The sequence below is a fragment of the Gigantopelta aegis genome, unplaced genomic scaffold, assembly GCF_016097555.1.
Source record: "Gigantopelta aegis isolate Gae_Host unplaced genomic scaffold, Gae_host_genome scaffold72, whole genome shotgun sequence".
Classification (NCBI taxonomy): Eukaryota; Metazoa; Mollusca; class Gastropoda; order Neomphalida; family Peltospiridae; genus Gigantopelta; species Gigantopelta aegis.
The window spans coordinates 352,202-373,011 of NW_024537379.1; the positions used below are offsets into that span (position 1 = coordinate 352,202).

Below are 20,810 nucleotides of genomic sequence, written 5' to 3' on the forward strand. Positions count from 1 at the left end.
CAACCTCGACAGGTTGTGGCTATCTGTGCCACACACCTGCCATTCCCCATCAGCTTTTAGCTGTGGGCTTAGTCTGACCACTTCGGGGAGTGTTCAGTAGTTACTTCTGGCATTGTTAAGAGGCACTTGTAACCACCTGCTATGCACCCCTACTACCGGCGGTTGTTAGTCATAGGAAGTTGCCTGCAAATGCTTCTCAAAGAAGTTTCTTTTGTTTAACGACACCACTGGAACACATTGACTAATTAATCACCAGCTATTGGATGTCAAACATTTGATAATTCTGACACGTAGTCGTCAGAGGAAACCCGCAATATCTGCTCAGAGTTCATAATATAAGTCCTTGCTACGTCCCATCCCCTATGTCGCTCAGAGTTCACAGTATAAGTCCTTGCTACATCCCGCCCCCTACATGTATGTCGCTCAGAGTTCACAGTATAAGTCCTTGCTATGTCCCGCCCCCTATGTCACTCAGAGGTCACAGTATAAGTCCTTGCTACGTCCCGCCCCCTATGTCACTCAGAGTTCACAGTATAAGTCCTTGCTATGTCCCGCCCCCTATGTCACTCAGAGTTCACAGTATAAGTCCTTGCTACGTCCCACCCCCTATGTCGCTCAGAGTTCACAGTATAAGTCCTTGCTACGTCCTGCCCCCTATGTCGCTCAGTCGCTCAGAGTTCACAGTATAAGTCCTTGCTACGTCCCGCCCCCTATGTCACTCAGAGTTCACAGTATAAGTCCTTGCTACGTCCCGCCCCCTACATGTATGTTGCTCAGAGTTCACAGTATAAGTCCTTGCTACGTCCCGCCCCCTATGTCGCTCAGAGTTCACAGTATAAGTCCTTGCTACGTCCCGTCCCCTATGTTGCTCAGAGTTCACAGTATAAGTCCTTGCTACGTCCCGCCCCCTATATCGCTCAGAGTTCACAGTATAAGTCCTTGCTACGTCCCGCCCCTATGTCGCTCAGAGTTCACAGTATAAGTCCTTGCTACGTCCCGCCCCCTATGTCGCTCAGAGTTCACAGTATAAGTCCTTGCTACGTCCCGCCCCCTATGTCCCTCAGAGTTCACAGTATAAGTCCTTGCTACGTCCCGCCCCCTATGTCACTCAGAGTTCACAGTATAAGTCCTTGCTACGTCCCGTCCCCTATGTCTCTCAGAGTTCACAGTATAAGTCCTTGCTACGTCCCGCCCCCTATGTCCCCAGAGTTCACAGTATAAGTCCTTGCTATGTCCCGCCCCCTATGTCACTCAGAGGTCACAGTATAAGTCCTTGCTACGTCCCGCCCCCTATGTCACTCAGAGTTCACAGTATAAGTCCTTGCTACGTCCCACCCCCTATGTCGCTCAGAGTTCACAGTATAAGTCCTTGCTACGTCCTGCCCCCTATGTCGCTCAGTCGCTCAGAGTTCACAGTATAAGTCCTTGCTACGTCCCGCCCCCTATGTCACTCAGAGTTCACAGTATAAGTCCTTGCTACGTCCCGCCCCTACATGTATGTTGCTCAGAGTTCACAGTATAAGTCCTTGCTACGTCCCGCCCCCTATGTCGCTCAGAGTTCACAGTATAAGTCCTTGCTACGTCCCGTCCCCTATGTTGCTCAGAGTTCACAGTATAAGTCCTTGCTACGTCCCGCCCCCTATATCGCTCAGAGTTCACAGTATAAGTCCTTGCTATGTCCCGCCCCCTATGTCGCTCAGAGTTCACAGTATAAGTCCTTGCTACGTCCCGCCCCTATGTCGCTCAGAGTTCACAGTATAAGTCCTTGCTACGTCCCGCCCCCTATGTCTCTCAGAGTTCACAGTATAAGTCCTTGCTACGTCCCGCCCCCTATGTCCCTCAGAGTTCACAGTATAAGTCCTTGCTACGTCCCGCCCCCTATGTCACTCAGAGTTCACAGTATAAGTCCTTGCTACGTCCCGTCCCCTATGTCTCTCAGAGTTCACAGTATAAGTCCTTGCTACGTCCCGCCCCCTATGTCCCCAGAGTTCACAGTATAAGTCCTTGCTATGTCCCGTCCCCTATGTCGCTCAGAGTTCACAGTATAAGTCCTTGCTACGTCCCGTCCCCTATGTCACTCAGAGTTCACAGTATAAGTCCTTGCTACGTCCCGCCCCCTATGTCACTCAGAGTTCACAGTATAAGTCCTTGCTACGTCCCGCCCCCTATGTCTCTCAGAGTTCACAGTATAAGTCCTTGCTACGTCCCGCCCCCTATGTCCCTCAGAGTTCACAGTATAAGTCCTTGCTACGTCCCGCCCCCTATGTCGCTCAGAGTTCACAGTATAAGTCCTTGCTACGTCCCGTCCCCTATGTCCCTCAGAGTTCACAGTATAAGTCCTTGCTACGTCCCGCCCCCTACATGTATGTCGCTCAGAGTTCACAGTATAAGTCCTTGCTACGTCCCGCCCCCTACATGTATGTCGCTCATTCACAGTATAAGTCCTTGCTACGTCCCGCCCCTATGTCTCTCAGAGTTCACAGTATAAGTCCTTGCTACATCCCATCCACTATGTCACTCAGAGTTCACAGTATAAGTCCTTGCTACGTCCCGTCCCCTATGTCTCTCAGAGTTCACAGTATAAGTCCTTGCTACGTCCCGCCCCCTATGTCCCTCAGAGTTCACAGTATAAGTCCTTGCTATGTCCCGTCCCCTATGTCGCTCAGAGTTCACAGTATAAGTCCTTGCTACGTCCCACCCCCTACATGTATGTCGCTCAGAGTTCACAGTATAAGTCCTTGCTACGTCCCGCCCCCTATGTCACTCAGAGTTCACAGTATAAGTCCTTGCTAATCACTCTCACTTCCTATCACTCCACTTAGACCAGTTCAAACGAAAACATTTGAGACAGGGGGACTGGAGCAAATCCTCAAATCCATGCTAAATGAGCTGACCTGAAAAATTCTACCCACAATTATATTAGTTGTGATCCACTTAAAAATGCTTGGTGATTCATTAGCAGTGATGCTAAATGCTTGGTGATTCATTAGCAGTGATGCTAAATGCTTGGTGATTCATTAGCAGTGATGCTAATGTGAATACTTTTTTACTTTTAACTTTATTAACATGCCTATATCCAAAACGAGGTTCAGAGACGTCTATGTCAATAAATGTTGGTATCCAGATTCGGCCATTTTTGTATAATTTGGGCAAAACTCAGCCTGCGCCCCAACCCCCTTACAAAAATGGGAACCTGTATGCCTATGTTAGTTCCCAGGATCAGAATTGTCAGGAAGTAGGCTGCAGTATCATAATATCGGTCATTACCATGTAAAGGGAAATCACTCTCACTTTCCTATCACGCATCTGAGTTCAAGGAGAGTACTTTTTAGCTCCCTTAGCATGTAAGTTTATTTGGTATCAGTATGGTAACGTGATGGTGTGCAGTGCGCCTCTATTACTATACCTTCTATAGCTGCCACTGTCTGTTGTGTAAACACCCCCAATAGTATAATGTACATAGGGCCTACCGCATGACGTAATCCGTTTATGTACGACATATTTATAGATGTATTCCTGTTACAAGTGAGGAATTTACCACAAACAATAGCAATGGGGGTCTTATCCATTTTGACAAGTTCTCACAGTATCCTAACTCTGATGCCATATACCTTTAGTTGGATCACGTTTTAGTGCATTTCTGAGATTAAACTTACATGTCAACGACTAGTACAAGTGCTACAAGAAGAAACCTGATACCCCTATTAGAAAGCAGGTCACAGTCTTTCAGATAGGTGCATCGGGTTTCTTCTTGTAGCGTTTGTACTAGTCAACATATACATTTTACACCATAAGCAGGGCAAAATTAAATTTACGTGATCCGCAAACTGGTTACCAGTATGTCATGACCTGTAAACGTTCAGAAATTAAACTTGCAAACTTCACGATTACAGGATGTTTATTCACGCAAACATACTACTAGTATTTCTACAAATGTTTAGGCTGAATTTTAGATACTTGATGTGCAGCAAACCATTAAGCAACGTTATATTGCAACAGTTGTAATTTGCAACCAGTCTAAAGTAAATGTTCAGTATAGAGTCATGCCAAAAGTTTTTTATCTGCTGCTATTTTATTTCTAAAGGAATATATGTAGACAGAATATTGGATTGCCTATAATTTTACATATGTTAAAAACAGTTTTAACGTAAACAGGAATCCAAAAGTGTCACAAAAATTGAAAAATACTAACATCGCATAATGAGCTTTAAAAAACAAATATTTAGAATGTCACTGTAGTATAGAAGTACCATCGATAAAGTAAAAGTAACATAGCCACTGCAAAATGAAAAAAAAGAATCCTTCCAAATGATTATGTATCTATTTCAAAGACGTAGCGCCCATTACGCACAGTAGGCATGTGCGTAATGCAAAACCAAAATCCGGGAATAGGTCGAGGCTGTATGTAATTGTTCTATAAAATATCCTCTTAAAATTGACTCGAAAAAAGATAGAAAACAAATGCCTCTGAAAAGGCTCAGAATGAATCTACAACGGTCCTGAGTTTCAAAATTTTCACAGGGGAAGGCCCACTGAATGCCCCCGCTAAAAAACTTTCTGGCTATGCCCTGTATTTTGTTTCAGTACTGGGGCTGATATTCAGTTCTTTTACAATATTAACTGTACCAAGCATTAAAAACATTTTTATTGTAAAATGTTTTCTTTTGTATTTTGTTTTAACTTTATGTTTGAGCTAACAACTATGTATTTAAAATATAATTTCAACGTAATTTTGAGGTAACCGATCAGGTAACCCACGGGTTACGCAAATATAATTCACATAACCGAACAATTGGTTACCTAGGTAAAAACCATGTGAACCGACTTCCAGTTACCTCAGATTTCGAAATATTGTCCCCTGCATAAGTGAACTAAAACATGATCCAGCTAATGATCTGTGGCATCAGATATAGGAACTATGTATTTTAAACATAGTAGACCTATGTATTTTAAACATAGTAGACCTACATGTACTTACCAACCCCTTGGTTGGCGAAGTTGACAATTTCAACAGGCCTAGAAATCATCCCCACTATGAAATATGGATTTGTTTGCTTTACATGCTGGAGTTTAAGAAAAAACTAACTTTAGATACAAAATTTCACTCTCTTTATGAGCTACATGTATAAAGAAATTAGATGATAATAGCATGCCATATAACATAAATAAAGTAACCCTGCTTCATGACGTCATTCATTCATTCATTCATTCATTCATTCATTCATGCAATATGCTTTCTGATGATCAGTTTCACAGTCAGTATTTGCTTTCTGTCTTACTTTTGACTTTGGGTGAGAGAGGTCAGTGGTAAAGCGCTCGCCTGATACGTGGTCGGTCTAAGATCGATCCCCATTGGTAGGCCCATTGGGCTATTTCTCATTCCAGCCAGTGCTCCACAACTGTAATATCAAATACTGGTATGTACTTTCCTGTCTGTGAAATGGTGTGTATAAAAGACCCTTTACTACTTATAGAAAAAAATGTAGTGGGTCTATATGTCAAATGACCAAATGTTTGACATTCACTAGCTGATGATCAATAAATCAAAGTGCTGTATAGTGGTGTCATTGAAACAAATTGTTTTATTAGTTTTGGCAATGTTCCAGATATATCCAGAATTCCTCATTCTCAAGAACAATTAAATGGAGAATAGCTAGTTAATAACATAGGATAATCGGCTTTGTCCTGTCAAGGTAAGAATGGGGAATTCCACTTGGAGCTTGCCGAGCGTAATTTCCCATTCAGCGTAATAAGGATAAAGCTAACATCCTAAGTCAGGGCTAAATCCACTAGCCTTGGAATCAGTGATTAAAAACATTTACTAGCCGCAAATAAAAATTCACTAGCCCTTCTTTACTTAATACAGTTTTACTGCTAATAATAATCAGATATGTTACCTAAAGAGGAAGATACAGATTAAAAACACTAAGATTGGTGGGTGGAGGTAGGGGCAGGATATTCATATTTACCAAATAGACATAAATGCAGCATTTAACAACTTTTTTTCACTAGCCATCGGGCATGACAATAGTAGTTATTTACTAGCCCAACATTGAATATCACAAACCATGGGAGTGGGACTACCATAATCTAGAAGCTCTGCTACGTGTATATTTGTATTGCACCTTGGTGGAACAGATATCCATGTGATATTGTCCGTCTCTTCACATTGTGGGGCGGGACTTAGCCCAGTGGTACACATCTTCATAAATCAAGGCTAATATTCGTTCCTCGTATTCAGCCTTGATACATGTAGTCAAGATTACTAATATCCACTACTAGCACCCTCTATTGGAAGAAAATTTGTAACAACGATTATGTCCCTTACACGATGACATCGCTGACCAATCACAGCATCGGTAACATGTGACAATCTTGAAAGCAATATCAAAAATTAACCGCCGGACGCTGACGCTGCCATCTTTGTTTACAATAACAAGGGAATCTATAAGGAGCGTTGCGATTCGTTGCAATCAGATCTCATCGCATCCAATGACATTTAAGCATTTTGTGGCACGATTTTTTGACGACATGTATCAAGGCTGAATACGAGGAACGAATATTAGCCTTGATTTATGAAGATGAGTGGTACAGCGCTTGTGATGTACTATTGAAAACACACTCGTAATGTAAGTGGTCTCACACAGAAACCCGTTTAGTGTTCTCAATGTATGCGATTAACTGGTTTTGACACTAAGTGTGATACGTTTTTTATCTGCAGGACCCTGGAGGTTGCCAGCTGTACCCACCTCACCGACAACGGCTTTCAGGCTTTAGCCAGGGTTTGTATTGAGCACGTTTAGTACTAACATGTAGTCCAAGTGCCCGTTCCAGGAAGCCATCTTAGCGCTAAGATCCCCCTTCAGTGCATAAGGTAGTTATAGACTTAAGGTAATCTTAGCATCAAGATCACTTTGTGGGATGGGGTCCATGTTTGTATTGAACAGTTTTCTTACTAAAATGTAATGTTAGTTTGTATTGTTGAATATTTGGTTGTTTACACATCCAGATTTTATCATATAATCAAGGTTTGTATGAACATTGTTGTAAGTTACTCGGGGTTGAAATGGATATTTTATCACTCAGTCTGTGTGAACATTGTTGTAAGTTACTCAGGGTTGAAATGGATATTTTATCACTGTATGAACATTGTTGTAAGTTACTCAGGGTTGAAATGGATATTTTATCACTCAGTCTGTGTGAACATTGTTGTAAGTTACTCAGTGTTGAAATGGATATTTTATCACTCAGTTTGTACTGAACATTGTTGTAAGTTACTCGGGGTTGAAATGGATATTTCATCACTCAGTCTGTGTGAACATTGTTGTAAGTTACTCAGGGTTGAAATGGATATTTTATCACTCAGTCTGTGTGAACATTGTTGTAAGTTACTCTGGGTTGAAATGGATATTTCATCACTCAGTCTGTGTGAACATTGTTGTAAGTTACTCAGGGTTGAAATGGATATTTCATCACTCAGTCTGTGTGAACATTGTTGTAAGTTACTCAGGGTTGAAATGGATATTTTATCACTCAGTCTGTGTGAACATTGTTGTAAGTTACTCTGGGTTGAAATGGATATTTTATCACTAAGTTTGTATGAACATTGTTTAAGTTACTCGGGGTTGAAATGGATATTTTATCACTCAGTGTGTATGAACATTGTTTAAGTTACTCGGGGTTGAAATGGATATTTCATCACTCAGTCTGTATGAACATTCTGCATCTCCTTCTTGTCTGAAAACTATTTAATTTGTTTTAGAATTGTCATCAGCTGGAGAAGATGGATCTCGAAGAATGTATCCAGGTTAGTGGTGGCAATATTCTTCAATTTGAATGTTGATATTTTACAACTTGATGATATTCTACAACTTGTTGATATTCTACAAATTGTCAGTATTCTATAACTTGTTGATATTTCATAATGTTTTAATATTTTACAACTTATTCTACCACTTGTTGATATTTTAAAACTTTTTTTTTTTTTAAATAACGTTTATTGAGCCCAGAAAACAATTATAGTAGTGCCAGGGTTTACAATCATTTAATATGTTAAACATTGTACATAAGTGAATAATATATATATCTATATATGATTAGAAGAGACACGTCGCCGTAATTAATGTTCTATACAAATCACTCTGGTCTATGCACTGAAGAGTGCAGGTTCGCACAAACATCGCGACCTGTACGAAACAGTATTGTATGTAAATAAACCATGGAAGTCAAAGTATAATATATCCAAGTTATTATTATATGTATATATATAATATATATAATATCACATTAATTTAACAGTAATAATGGACATAGATACATGTAAAATATAGTTTATAGTTTTATGGGCTTAACAGAGAAGCTATCAATAATAGAAATAAAGAGAACGAAGGAGAGAAAGAAAGAAGAAAGAAAGATTGAAGGAAAGAAAAATAAAATTAATTTAAAGGATAAATTGCAATAGACAATAATACATTTATCATTATTATTATTATCTTCTACCATCATTACGATTACTATTACTACTACTGTATTATTATTTCACACGTATAGGAATAATGTATAAGATGTAATTTAACTTAAACTCAAAACAGAGTAGTAAAATAGATAGAAAGAAAAAAGGGTGCTTGGAAGGGTAGGAAACGTGTATGGAAGAGAAGAAAAAACATTAAAAGAAGGCAGTATTGTGAAAAAACAATTAAGAAGGTTTGCTTTGGATGAAATCTATTTTATTCAATAAAAAGGTCAAGCCAAGGATTCCATTTTTTATGGCTACAATTTTTAAAAACAATATATTTTTCGATATCAAATTTAGTTTTTTACATATTCTTAACACTATTTATATTTTTCTTTCTGTATTTTCATACTGTAGATATAATACTTGATATTTATAGTTAACCAATTTATGAAGCTACTGTTTTTGTTATTAGTTCTACCAAATACATGTGTATGACAATATCTTTGCTGAAATTGATTTCGTTTCCTGTTTTACATGAAATCCATGATTTTACTTCTTTCCATAAATTATGAACTTTGTCACACTTAAAAAATAAATGTATTAGTGTTTCTGGATAATTGCTACAAAAGCTACAAGCATTAGAATCAATATAATGAATCATATGTAAGAATTTGTTAGTCGCCAGGATTCTGTGCAGAATTCTATATTGAAACTATGCTAAAGATGTATCTTTCACACTATGGAAAGGGAGAGTATAAAACGTTTCCCATTCCTGTATATTATATATAAACCCCTCATTTGCATATTTTATTTGTGCTTTTGGTATTATTACTCTAGTATTTTAAAACTTGTTGATATTTTATATCTCATTGATATTTTACCACTCATTTAATATTTTAAAGCATATCATAATTTTATATATATTACTCGAATAAAAATGTTTCATACTTTCATATAACAGATTTAGCCCTGTTTTTTGATACCATCATAATTTTTTCTGTTCTTTCAGGTAATAAGTCTGACTGTTGATTGACTTACTTTAAATACTGTAGTAAATTTTGCTGTACTTTCAGATAACAGACACGACCCTTGCTCATCTTGCTTTATACTGTAATAAACTTGCGGCCCTGGTAAGTCTTCTGTGAAGATTGGTCTTGTTAAATTCCAATAAGACTACAGTGTATATTGTAATCAGCTTACACATGATTGTATCCCAACACAGGCATCAAAGAGGGTTTAAGGTTTGATTTAGTAAACTACCGGTAGTCTGGGAGTGGCAGTCCTCTTTGTGGCAATGCAAGAGGGGTTGAATGTTCAGTAAACGATCTCCTTGGGAGTTCGCTCTTCTATAGAAAAATGTAGCGGGTTTCTTTTCTAAGACTGTATGTCAGAATTACCAAATGTTTGACATCCAATAGCCGATGATTAATTAATCAGTGTGCTCTTGTGGTGTTAACAAAATGAGAAATAAACTTTTAATATTTAAGTAGACAGAGCCATTGTTTCAGCATTTAACTATGAACGGTCATTCCAGCCAGTGCTCCACAATTGGTGAACAAATAAACTTTTAATATTTAAGTAGACAGAGCCATTGTTTCAGCATTTAACTACGAACGGTCGTTCCAGTCAGTGCTCCACAATTGGTGAACAAATAAACTTTTAATATTTAAGTAGACAGAGCCATTGTTTCAGCATTTAACTACGAACGGTCGTTCCAGTCAGTGCTCCACAATTGGTGAACAAATAAACTTAATATTTAAGTAGACAGAGCCATTGTTTCAGCATTTAACTACGAACGGTCGTTCCAGCCAGTGCTCCACAATTGGTGAACAAATAAACTTTTAATATTTAAGTAGACAGAGCCATTGTTTCAGCATTTAACTACGAACGGTCATTCCAGTCAGTGCTCCACAATTGGTGAACAAAGGCTGTGGTATGTACTGTCCTGTCTGTGGGATGGTGCATATAAAAGATCCCTTGCTGCTATTCGAAAAGAGTAGCCCATGAAGTGGCGGCAGCAGGTTTCCTCTCTCAGTATATGTGTGGTCCTTAACCATATGACAGGCGCCATATAACTGTAAATAAAATGTGTTGAGTGCATTGTGAAATAAAAACGTTACCTTCCGTAACTATGAATGCCACTCAGACTGACCGCTCATCAGGCGTGTGCTTTCCAACTGGGCTACATCCCGCCCACCTAAATATTAACACCGTACATTAATTACAGTTAATAACCAGTCACGGACACACTATCAAATTATGTTAAAATACCTGTCAGTCGGAAAGCATTTATTCTTTGTAATTGTTAGACAGATGAGATCTAGCTCCGTCAGTGGAGCGCTCACCTGAGGTGCTTTGATCCTAGTAAGTTTCATCTCTGACAACCTGTCAAGATTGTCAAGTGTTTGACATCCAGTAGCAGGGATGTCAAGATTATCAAGTGTTTGACATCCAGTAGCAGGGATGTCAAGATTATCAAGTGTTTGACATTCAGTAGCAGGGATGTCAAGATTATCAAGTGTTTGACATTCAGTAGCAGGGATGTCAAGATTATCAAGTGTTTGACATTCAGTAGCAGGGATGTCAAGATTATCAAGTGTTTGACATTCAGTAGCAGGGATGTCAAGATTATCAAGTGTTTGACATCCAGTAGCAGGGATGTGAGAGCTATGCGGAAATGCATAAATGCATTTTTTCATTTCGTCTAATAAACCCCCCGTAAAAACCAATGCGCCTTTTGGCAAATGAAGACTGCCGTAAGTAATATTGTGCGATCGCAAGTAGTATTCGCGTGTAGTACATTCCCTTGGCTGGATTTCATCAGCTTCGCTGTGATTGGCCAGTTTTGTCCAACCCAGGATATGCTATTTGAAAGCCTTTGTGTTTGAATTGAGAAGAAAGAAGGTGAGCTCATTGAACATTCAGCTAAATCGTAAACAAATCTCCGACCATCATGAGGATTTTACACCGTGCAGTCGATGCTAAATCGTAAACAAATCTCCGACCATCATGAGGATTTTACACCGTGCAGTCGATGCTAAATCGTAAACGAATCTCCGACCATCATGAAGATTTTACACCGTGCAGTCGATGTTAAATCGTAAACAAATCTCCGACCATCATGAGGATTTTACACCGTGCAGTCGATGTTAAATCGTAAACGAATCTCCGACCATCATGAAGATTTTACACCATGCAGTCGATGTTAAATCGTAAACAAATCTCCGACCATCATGAGGATTTTACATCGTGCAGTCGATATTAAATCGTAAACGAATCTCCGACCATCATGAAGATTTTACACCGTGCAGTCGATGCTAAATCGTAAACAAATCTCCGACCATCATGAGGATTTTACACCGTGCAGTCGATGTTAAATCGTAAACGAATCTCCGACCATCATGAAGATTTTACACCGTGCAGTCGATGTTAAAATCGTATACGAATCTCCGACCACCATGAGGATTTAACACCACACAGTCGATGTTAGAATTGAGGACATTGATAAAGGATGTCGCTACAAATTTGACTGGGCCTGGCTGGATGAAATTGCCAGTATCAACGGATCGGACAATAATTGTCGAATAGGCGACTTCATATGCTTTTTTGTTCCAGCCCCTTTCACATCCCTGCAATAGCCACTGATTAATAAACCAATGTGTTCGCCTGAGGTGATTTAATCACAGTAAGTTCCATCTCAGACTAACTGTCAGGATTATCAAGTGATTGACATCCAGTAGCTACTGATTAATAAACCAATGTGTTCGCCTGAGGTGATTTGATCACAGTAAGTTCCATCTCGGACTAACTGTCAGGATTATCAAGTGATTGACATCCAGTAGCCACTGATTAACAAACCAATGTGATCCGGTGGTGTAGTTAAACAAAACAACCTGTTTTGTGATTAAACAATGAGGTAGGATGGGGTGATATTCAGCGCTTATTTTTTTCTTTATAACTTACCAAAACAAAACAAAAGTTTATTTACGGTTAAACACTTTGCTGGGGTAAAATTCAACACTCCTTTCTTGTTTATCGTTTATAATTAAAAAGCAAACTTTTAAAATTTTTGACTAAACAATATGCTTGGATGGCAGTCATCATTCCTTTCTTGTTTTATCATTTGCTGTAACAAAACTTTTTTTTTTTTAGTGGTTACACAATATGCTAGGACGACATTAATAATTCTTCTCTTGTTTATCGTTTGCCATAACCAAACAAACTTTTAAAATTTATGGCTAAACAATATGCAAGGATGACAGTCATCATTCTTTTATTTTATTTTTAGCAGTTAAACAATATGCTAAGACGTCATTTCAGCATTCTTCTCTTGTTTGTCATTTGGCAGAGTCTTTCACACTGTGAGCTGATAACGGACGAGGGAATCCGTCAGCTGGGTGAGAGCCCATGCGCCATCGAGCACCTGGAGGTCCTGGAGCTGGACAACTGCCCGCTGGTGACCGACGCGTCCCTCGAACACCTGCTGGGCTGTCAGAGTCTGGAGCGCATCGAACTCTACGACTGTCAGCTCATCACAAGGGCCGGGATACGCAGGCTACGGGTGAGTGGGTCGCATGTTGTTAACACTGATTATTGCTGCATATTAATAGAATCTATCACTGTCAGCTCATCACCAGGGATACGCAGGCTATGGGTGAGTGGGTCGCACGTTGTTAACACTGATAATTGCTCATCACCAGAGATACGCAGGCTACGGGTGAGTGTGTCGCACGTTGTTAACACTGATTATTGCTGCATATTAATAGAATCTATCACTGTCAGCTCATCACTAGGGATACACAGGCTATGGGTAAGTGTGTCGCACGTTGTTAACACTGATTATTGCTGCATATTAATAGAATCTATTACTGTCAGCTCATCACCAGGGATACGCAGGCTATGGGTGAGTGGGTCGCACGTTGTTAACACTGATAATTGCTCATCACCAGAGATACGCAGGCTACGGGTGAGTGGGTCGCACATTGTTAACACTGATTATTGCTCATCACCAGAGATACGCAGGCAACGGGTGAGTGGGTCGCACGTTGTTAACACTGATTATTGCTGCATATTAATAGAATCTATCACTGTCGGCTCATCACCAGGGATACGCAGGCTATGGGTGAGTGGGTCGCACGTTGTTAACACTGATTATTGCTCATCACCAGAGATACGCAGGCTACGGGTGAGTGGGTCGCACGTTGTTAACACTGATTATTGCTGCATATTAATAGAATCTATCACTGTCAGCTCATCACCAGAGATACGCAGGCTACGGGTGAGTGGGTCGCACGTTGTTAACACTGATTATTGCTGCATATTAATAGAATCTATCACTGTCAGCTCATCACCAGGGATACGCAGGCTATGGGTGAGTGGGTCGCACGTTGTTAACACTGATTATTGCTGCATATTAATAGAATCTATCACTGTCAGCTCATCACCAGGGATACGCAGGCTATGGGTGGGTGGGTCGCACGTTGTTAACACTGATTATTGCTGCATATTAATAGAATCTATCACTGTCAGCTCATCACCAGGGATACGCAGGCTACGGGTGAGTGGGTCGCACGTTGTTAACACTGATTATTGCTCATCACCAGAGATACGCAGGCTACGGGTGAGTGGGTCGCACGTTGTTAACACTGATTATTGCTGCATATTAATAGAATCTATCACTGTCAGCTCATCACCAGGGATACGCAGGCTACGGGTTAATGGGTCTATTAGTAGAGCGTAACGTAGCTTTGCACTTACAGCGATCTTAGTTCTAGTGCATACGGTACAAGGTAGCTTCACACTTTAGCTGATCCTAGCGCTAAGATCACTTTGTTAAACAGAATCCTGCTCAACTTTAATGATTTTAGTAACAATTGTTTTCTTCTACTTTTGTTTTAGACCCGACTTCCTGATATAAAAGTGCACGCCTACTTCGCACCAGTGACTCCCCCACCATCCGTGGGTGGGGGCCGCCAGAGATATTGTAAATGTTGCGTTATACTCTGACGAACGGCTGCGTCGGTTGGACGTTTCCGTTCTGTTTTCACGAGGCCAATTCATGTCATAGGAGACCACACTGATGGAGGGATGACAGCTGGTCGTCACTGTCAAGTAAACCGTGATTAAATGTTGTACGAGTAAACGGCGATCGGATGAATTTGTGTCCCAGGAAACGGCAGTGTGATCAATTTTTGTTGTTGAGTAAACTGCGATAAATTTTTGTCGTTGAGTAAACAGCGATGAATTTTTGTTGTTGAGTAAACAGCGGTTAATGTTTGTTGTTGAGTAAACAGCAATAAAATTTTGTCGTTGATTAAACAGCGATGAATTTTTGTTGTTGAATAACAACAATTTTTGTCGTTGAATAAACAGCCATGAATTTTTCTTGTTGAGTCAACAGCGACGCAATGAATTTTTCTTCTTGTTGAGTAAACTGCGATGCATTTCTGCCATTAAGTAAATGGTGATGTGATTAATTGTTGTTGTTGAGAGAAAGGCAATAACGTGTTTTTGTCGAGTAACAAGTTGATGCCGAGATGGATGAGCCTGGTGCTGTTCTGTGATTATTCAGTGTTTCGCATGTCTGTCTGTCTGTCTGTCTGTCTGCCTGTCTGGGATCAACATTGCCACTTTCAGTATACCGGCCATTCATTAAAGTTTCTTGGGTTTTTAAAACCTTCAGCCACAGTGTTCACTAGATTGGCTAAATCTTACTTTTGTTATATTTCTGAATTCTAAAACCCTCTGACCGGGCAGATCAGTTTCAGTACGCTTAATAAATCGTACTTTTATTCAGTTTCTCAATTCTAAAACCCTCTGTGAGATCAGTTTCAGTACGCTTAATGAATCTTACTTTTATTCAGTTTCTCAATTCTAAAACCCACAGGCAGATCAGTTTCAGTACGCTTAATCAATCTTACTTTTATTCAGTTTCTCAATTCTAAAACCCACAGGCAGATCAGTTTCAGTATGCTTAATAAATCCTACTTTTATTCAGTTTTTTTATTGTTCTAAATCTCTTAAGCCAGTTGTCAGTAGACTTTGCTACATTTTTCTTCTATTAAAGTTTTCAATTAAAAAAAACCTTGGCTAGAGTTTTAGTAGACTTATTAAATCTTTCATTCATAAAATTTCTTAATTCTAAAATCCTACAATTTCTTATTTCTTAATTTTAAAATCCTATAATTTCTTAATTTTAAAATCCTATAATTTTTTTATTCTAAAATCCTTGGCCAGAGTTTTCACTGAACGTGGTTAGCCTTACGTCTTGGTCATCAACCATTTACCAGCGTTGTCACCAACCTTGATAAACTTTACTTATTAACTTTCCTACTTCTACTGTTCTACTAGAGATTTTAGTAGATTTGTTAAATTTGTTATCATACTTCTTTGTTCATTAGTCATAGTCATTGCTTAGAGATGAAATTGTGCTTACTTTTTTCTTTTCCGGCCTGTTAATTAGTTTACAAGTTCACTCACTCAGGCTTTTATATAATAAGTTCTTCTCCTCAATTACAAGTAGAACATTTTAAAAAGTAATCCTACTTCTGGCATATTAAAATAAGCCTAAATTAACATACGATTCATATGGTTTAATTTTAACCACAATGCATATCTTAAAAAAAAAAAACCAAAACCTTTTCAGTTATAGTAACCAGAACACATTTGTTTTAATACTTTAATTTTTTTTTTAAATTCACTGTATTTTGTTTTTTTAAGTAACAATCTTTCTTTCACAATTATAGTAACTAAATTATGTTTAATTATTTATTTTTATATTAATAACCTTTCTGTCATTGCTATGGTAACAGTGGCTACTGAAAGCAGCTTTTATTTGATAGGACCAAGAGCAGTGGATGCTTTAAGTGGTTGTCACATGGCTTGTCACAACATGACTTGCAAACCAATGATCTGTGATGTGTTTGGAGATTTTCTCACGGAACTCTCACGTACACGGAGGTGTAAGAAACCATGTCTAAGAAACCATGTCGGGAGATGCGTGGTGTGTCAAAACATTGCCAGGTATCATTGTCATGGAAATGTGCATGGCAGATCCAGGATTTTGTAAAGGAGAGGTCACAAAGGGCAGTTAAGTTTGAATCTGCAGAAAACAAACAACCTGTGTTCCCAGAGGGACTAAGAGTTACTGGTTTTTGGCGGCTTCTTGGACAAGTATCAAATAAAGATGCTCAGTGATGCATTTTTTGATCTGTTAGCGTTTTATATTGTGGATAATGAATTTAAAAAAAAAAGTAAATAAAAAGGGCATTTAAATTGGGAGGGGCAGGGTCATGCGACCCGTGTTAACTCCCCCTCTGCTGAATTGGGAGGGGCAGGGTCATGCGACCTGTGTGACCTCCCCTTCCCCTGAATCGGGAGGGGCAGAGTCATGCGACCCGTGTGACCTTCCCTTCTCCTGAATCGGGAGGGGCAGGGTCATGCGATCCATGTGACCTCCCCCTCTGCTGAATTGGGAGGGGCAGGATCATGCGATCCGTGTGATCTCCACCTCCCCCGAATTGGAAGGGGCAGGGTCATGCGACACGTGTGACCTCCCCCTCCCCAGAATCGGGAGGGGCAGGGTCCTGCCACCCGTGGGACCTCCCTCTCCCATGGGATGCATGGATACCAAATCTGTGGATGTTTTCACAAAGAGACTGAACTTCGTTTTCTATTATTGTAAAGTTTTTCATGCTAACAGAGATCCTTATTCATACGTCCAACGCCAAAATGTGTCAAGTGCGTCATTAAATAAAATGATGCTTTCTAGTTTGTTTCCTTGTCCAACTAACAGAGCCTTTTTTCTAGCTCAGTCAGTATAGAGTGATCGCCGGAGGCACTCTGGTTGCAGTATTGATCCCCCTTTGTAGACCAATTGTTTTTTCCCCATTCAAACCAGTGCCCTACAACTGGTATATCATAGGCTGTGGTATGAGCTGTTATTTTGATGTTTACAGTGTATGTATGTATGGACTGTCTTGTGCATCTAAAAGATCCCTTGCTACTAATGGAAAATTGGCACTGTAACACTGTGTCAGAATTGCCAAATGTTTGACATCCAATAGCCGATTATTAATAAATCAATTTGCTCTGGTCAACTTTAACTTTAATGCTGGTAAGCCACACACATTATCAGCAGACGTTACATTCGTGTCTGTGGAAAAGTGCATAATAAAAATACCTTGCTCTTAATTTGAAAAAATGTATTTAGAAGAAGTTTCTTCTGTTTAACGACACCACTAGAGCATATTGATTAATTAAACATCGGCAAATGGATGTCAAACGTTTGGTAATTCTGACTCGTAGTCATCCGATGAAACCCGCTACATTTTTTTTCAACGCAGCAAGGGATCTTTTATATGCACTTACCCACAGACAGGAAAGCACATACCACAGCCTTTTTCCAGTTGTAGTGCACTGGTTGGAACGAGAATTATTATTATTTAAAAAAAAACCAATCACCTGAATGGATCCACCGAGGTGGTTCGATCGTACGACGTAAGCACCTCAAGCGTGCACTCAACCGACTGAGCTAAACCGCACCCCTAAAGGTATAGAGTTTCTTCTACAGACTACGTGTCAGAATGATAAAATAGCTGACGATTCATTAATCAGTGTACTCGGAACAAAAACAGAAATGAGAATATATTAATTTAGTTTTCCAGGCTTATGTCAGAACCCCTCCCTGTTAAAGCAGATTTTCGTTTTTCTCAATATATTTCCCAGGGCAGAATGACTTGATCCCCCTATAGACTTTAGTCGCCACTGTCTAGACACCTCCCCCTATAAACTTCAGTCGCTACTGTCTAGACACCTCAACCTATAAACTTCACTGGCGACTGTCTAGACACCTCAACCTATAAACTTCACTGGCGACTGTCTAGACACCTCAACCTATAAGCTTCACTGGCGACTGTCTAGACACCTCCCCCTATAAACCAGTCGCCACTGTCTAGACAGCTCCCCCACCTATAAACTTCAGTCGCCACTGTTTAGACACCCCTACCTATAAACGTCAGTTGCCACAGTCTTAAACACCTCCCCACCTATAAACTTCAGTGGCCACTGTCTAGACACATCCTCCCCCTATAAACTTCAGTCTCTACTGTCTAGACAGCTCTCCCACCTATAAACTTCAGTCATCATTGTATAGACACTTCCCCCACCTATAAACTTCAGTCGCTACTGTCTAGACAGCTCTCCCACCTATAAACTTCAGTCTACTGTCTAGACAGCTCCCCCACCTATAAACTTCAGTTGTCACTGTATAGACACCTCCCCCACCCAGCCAAAATTCTTGCACATTTGTCTGTTTTATTTATTTTAAATGATTGTTTGAATCCCTGGAACGTTTGTGTGAACATATTGGGCTCATCTGCACAGTATTTGCCCAAATAATTTTATCATGAAAAATAATGCAGTAAAATCTTCGCTTTTCTTGTTCACTACATTATTTTATCCATTAAAGTGCTATGTTTGTCGAAAAAATCATAACAAAGCAACTAAACAATATTATCATTAATTTTGTTTTCTTCCCTATAAGATTTTATCCATTAAAACAGGGGCGGGATGTAGTCCAGTGGTAAAGTGCATGCCTGATGCGCGGTTGGTCTAGGATCGATCCCCGTCGGTGGACTTATTGAGCTGTTTTTCGTTCCAGCCAATGCACCACGACTGGTATATCAAAGGTTTTGGTATGTGCTGTCTTGTCAAAAATGATCATGTTTTACATCCAGTAGCCAATTAATAAATCAATGTGCTCTAGTGGTGTCGTTGAACAAAACTAATTTATCCATTAAAATGCTCTGTTAGTTGGACATTTTTAACAAAGCAAACAGCAAAATTTGCAGGGCTTGAACTTAATGAAGGCACGGACGGCCATTTCCATAGCTGTGATAGGTTAGGAGCTGTACTGACGGCAGCTTTTTGTCGCTGGATAAAAATGATTGCTGTTGTTTGAAGAGATAATATTGTGTTTTCAATCTTGTATGTTTTTGTTGCAAACGTTACTGGTTTAAAATTGCTGTAGGCGGTCTCAAAAACGCCGTAAAGTGAGCATTTTGCCTGTGACAAAAACATTTCAGCAGTACCGTAGGTAATAAGTTCAAGCCCTGACTATGAATGCATGTTATAACATGAAATCTGTTTACCAAGCACATGTAGGTAGATGGTTAAAACAAACAAACGATTCCGGTGGATATGTCTGTAACGCTGTACATGTACATCCTAAGTTCAAGCCCTGTGTATGAATGCATGTTATAACATGAAGTGTGTTTACCAAGAAGGTAGGTGGTTAAAACTAACAAACAAACTAGGCCGGTTGATATGTCTGTAACGCTGTACATGTACATCCTAAGTTCAAGCCTTGTGTATGAATGCATGTTATAACATGAAGTCTGTTTACCAAGAAGGTAGGTGGTTAAAACAAACAAACTAGGCCGGTGGATATGTCTGTAACGCTGTACATGTACATCCTAAGTTCAAGCCTTGTGTATGAATGCATGTTATAACATGAAGTCTGTTTACCAAGAAGGTAGGTGGTTCAAACAAACAAACTAGGCCGGTGGATATGTCTGTAACGCTGTACGTCCCGTCACGTGGAACAAGATTTTCATATTCATCTTTTACATGATAAAAACGCTTTTTTCACTTTGGATACAATTCTGTGCACAGACTTGTGTGTATATTGTGATGAAGTATCGAGTGAGATACCAACATTTACACGTGTGGAATACGTCGTGTGAAATAACGTCATGTGTAATATGATACGCGAAATACATATACCGTATAATATGACATTATGTGAAATAACGTCATGTGTAATGTGTTAAATGAAATACACGGTGTGTAATACGACGTCGTATGAAACAATGTTGTGTGAAATACGTCTTTGTACAGATAGATATGCCTGCTTATTTTTCAATGTCAGACTGATGTGTATTATCTAAAATATTTGTTGCTAGATTGTTAGTACAATTTTGGGGGTCCACTGATACATATATATTAAGAAAATCATTTGAGAACGTTTAATGTCCTTTGGTTTGAATCCGATATCTTTTAACATACATAGAAATTATTATATAAGTTTGTGTGTCATACTGATTTTACGAAACGAGTGTCAGGACGACTGAGAGCGAGAGCAAGGGTAATGCATGAATCCTGACATGAGTTTCGTAAAATCAGTACGATTCACACGCGAGTGTAATACAGTCTTTATTATCCACATTGTCCGTATTATTATTTTATGAATAACAAGGACCGTGTCAAAACGTTTCAAACATAACTAGAAGGAGACGACCGTGGGAATGACGTCATTTTGGTTAGCGATTACGCAGACTGGGGAAGCCGCATTATG

The 20,810-nt window shown here is 39.6% G+C and overlaps 1 protein-coding gene and 1 long non-coding RNA gene across 3 annotated transcripts in view; both read left to right on the forward strand.

Annotated features, from left to right (window-relative positions):
- Nucleotides 1-16,658, forward strand: part of LOC121367245 (F-box/LRR-repeat protein 20-like) — a 37,268-nt gene extending 20,610 nt beyond the window's left edge. For both annotated transcript variants that reach the window (XM_041491353.1, XM_041491354.1), the window contains exons 11-15: nucleotides 6,722-6,782; nucleotides 7,763-7,807; nucleotides 9,529-9,585; nucleotides 12,804-13,016; nucleotides 14,354-16,658. In XM_041491353.1, coding sequence (XP_041347287.1) covers nucleotides 6,722-6,782; nucleotides 7,763-7,807; nucleotides 9,529-9,585; nucleotides 12,804-13,016; nucleotides 14,354-14,461 — 484 coding nt within the window. In that variant the 3' untranslated portion in view covers nucleotides 14,462-16,658. The remainder of the gene's footprint in view (nucleotides 1-6,721; nucleotides 6,783-7,762; nucleotides 7,808-9,528; nucleotides 9,586-12,803; nucleotides 13,017-14,353) is intronic.
- A 1,213-nt stretch (nucleotides 16,659-17,871) lies between these two features.
- LOC121367240 lies at nucleotides 17,872-20,311 on the forward strand. The gene is made up of 2 exons (XR_005957350.1): nucleotides 17,872-19,866; nucleotides 19,989-20,311. It is a non-coding gene; the product is annotated as an uncharacterized LOC121367240 (long non-coding RNA).
- The last annotated feature ends 499 nt before the right edge of the window (nucleotides 20,312-20,810 follow it).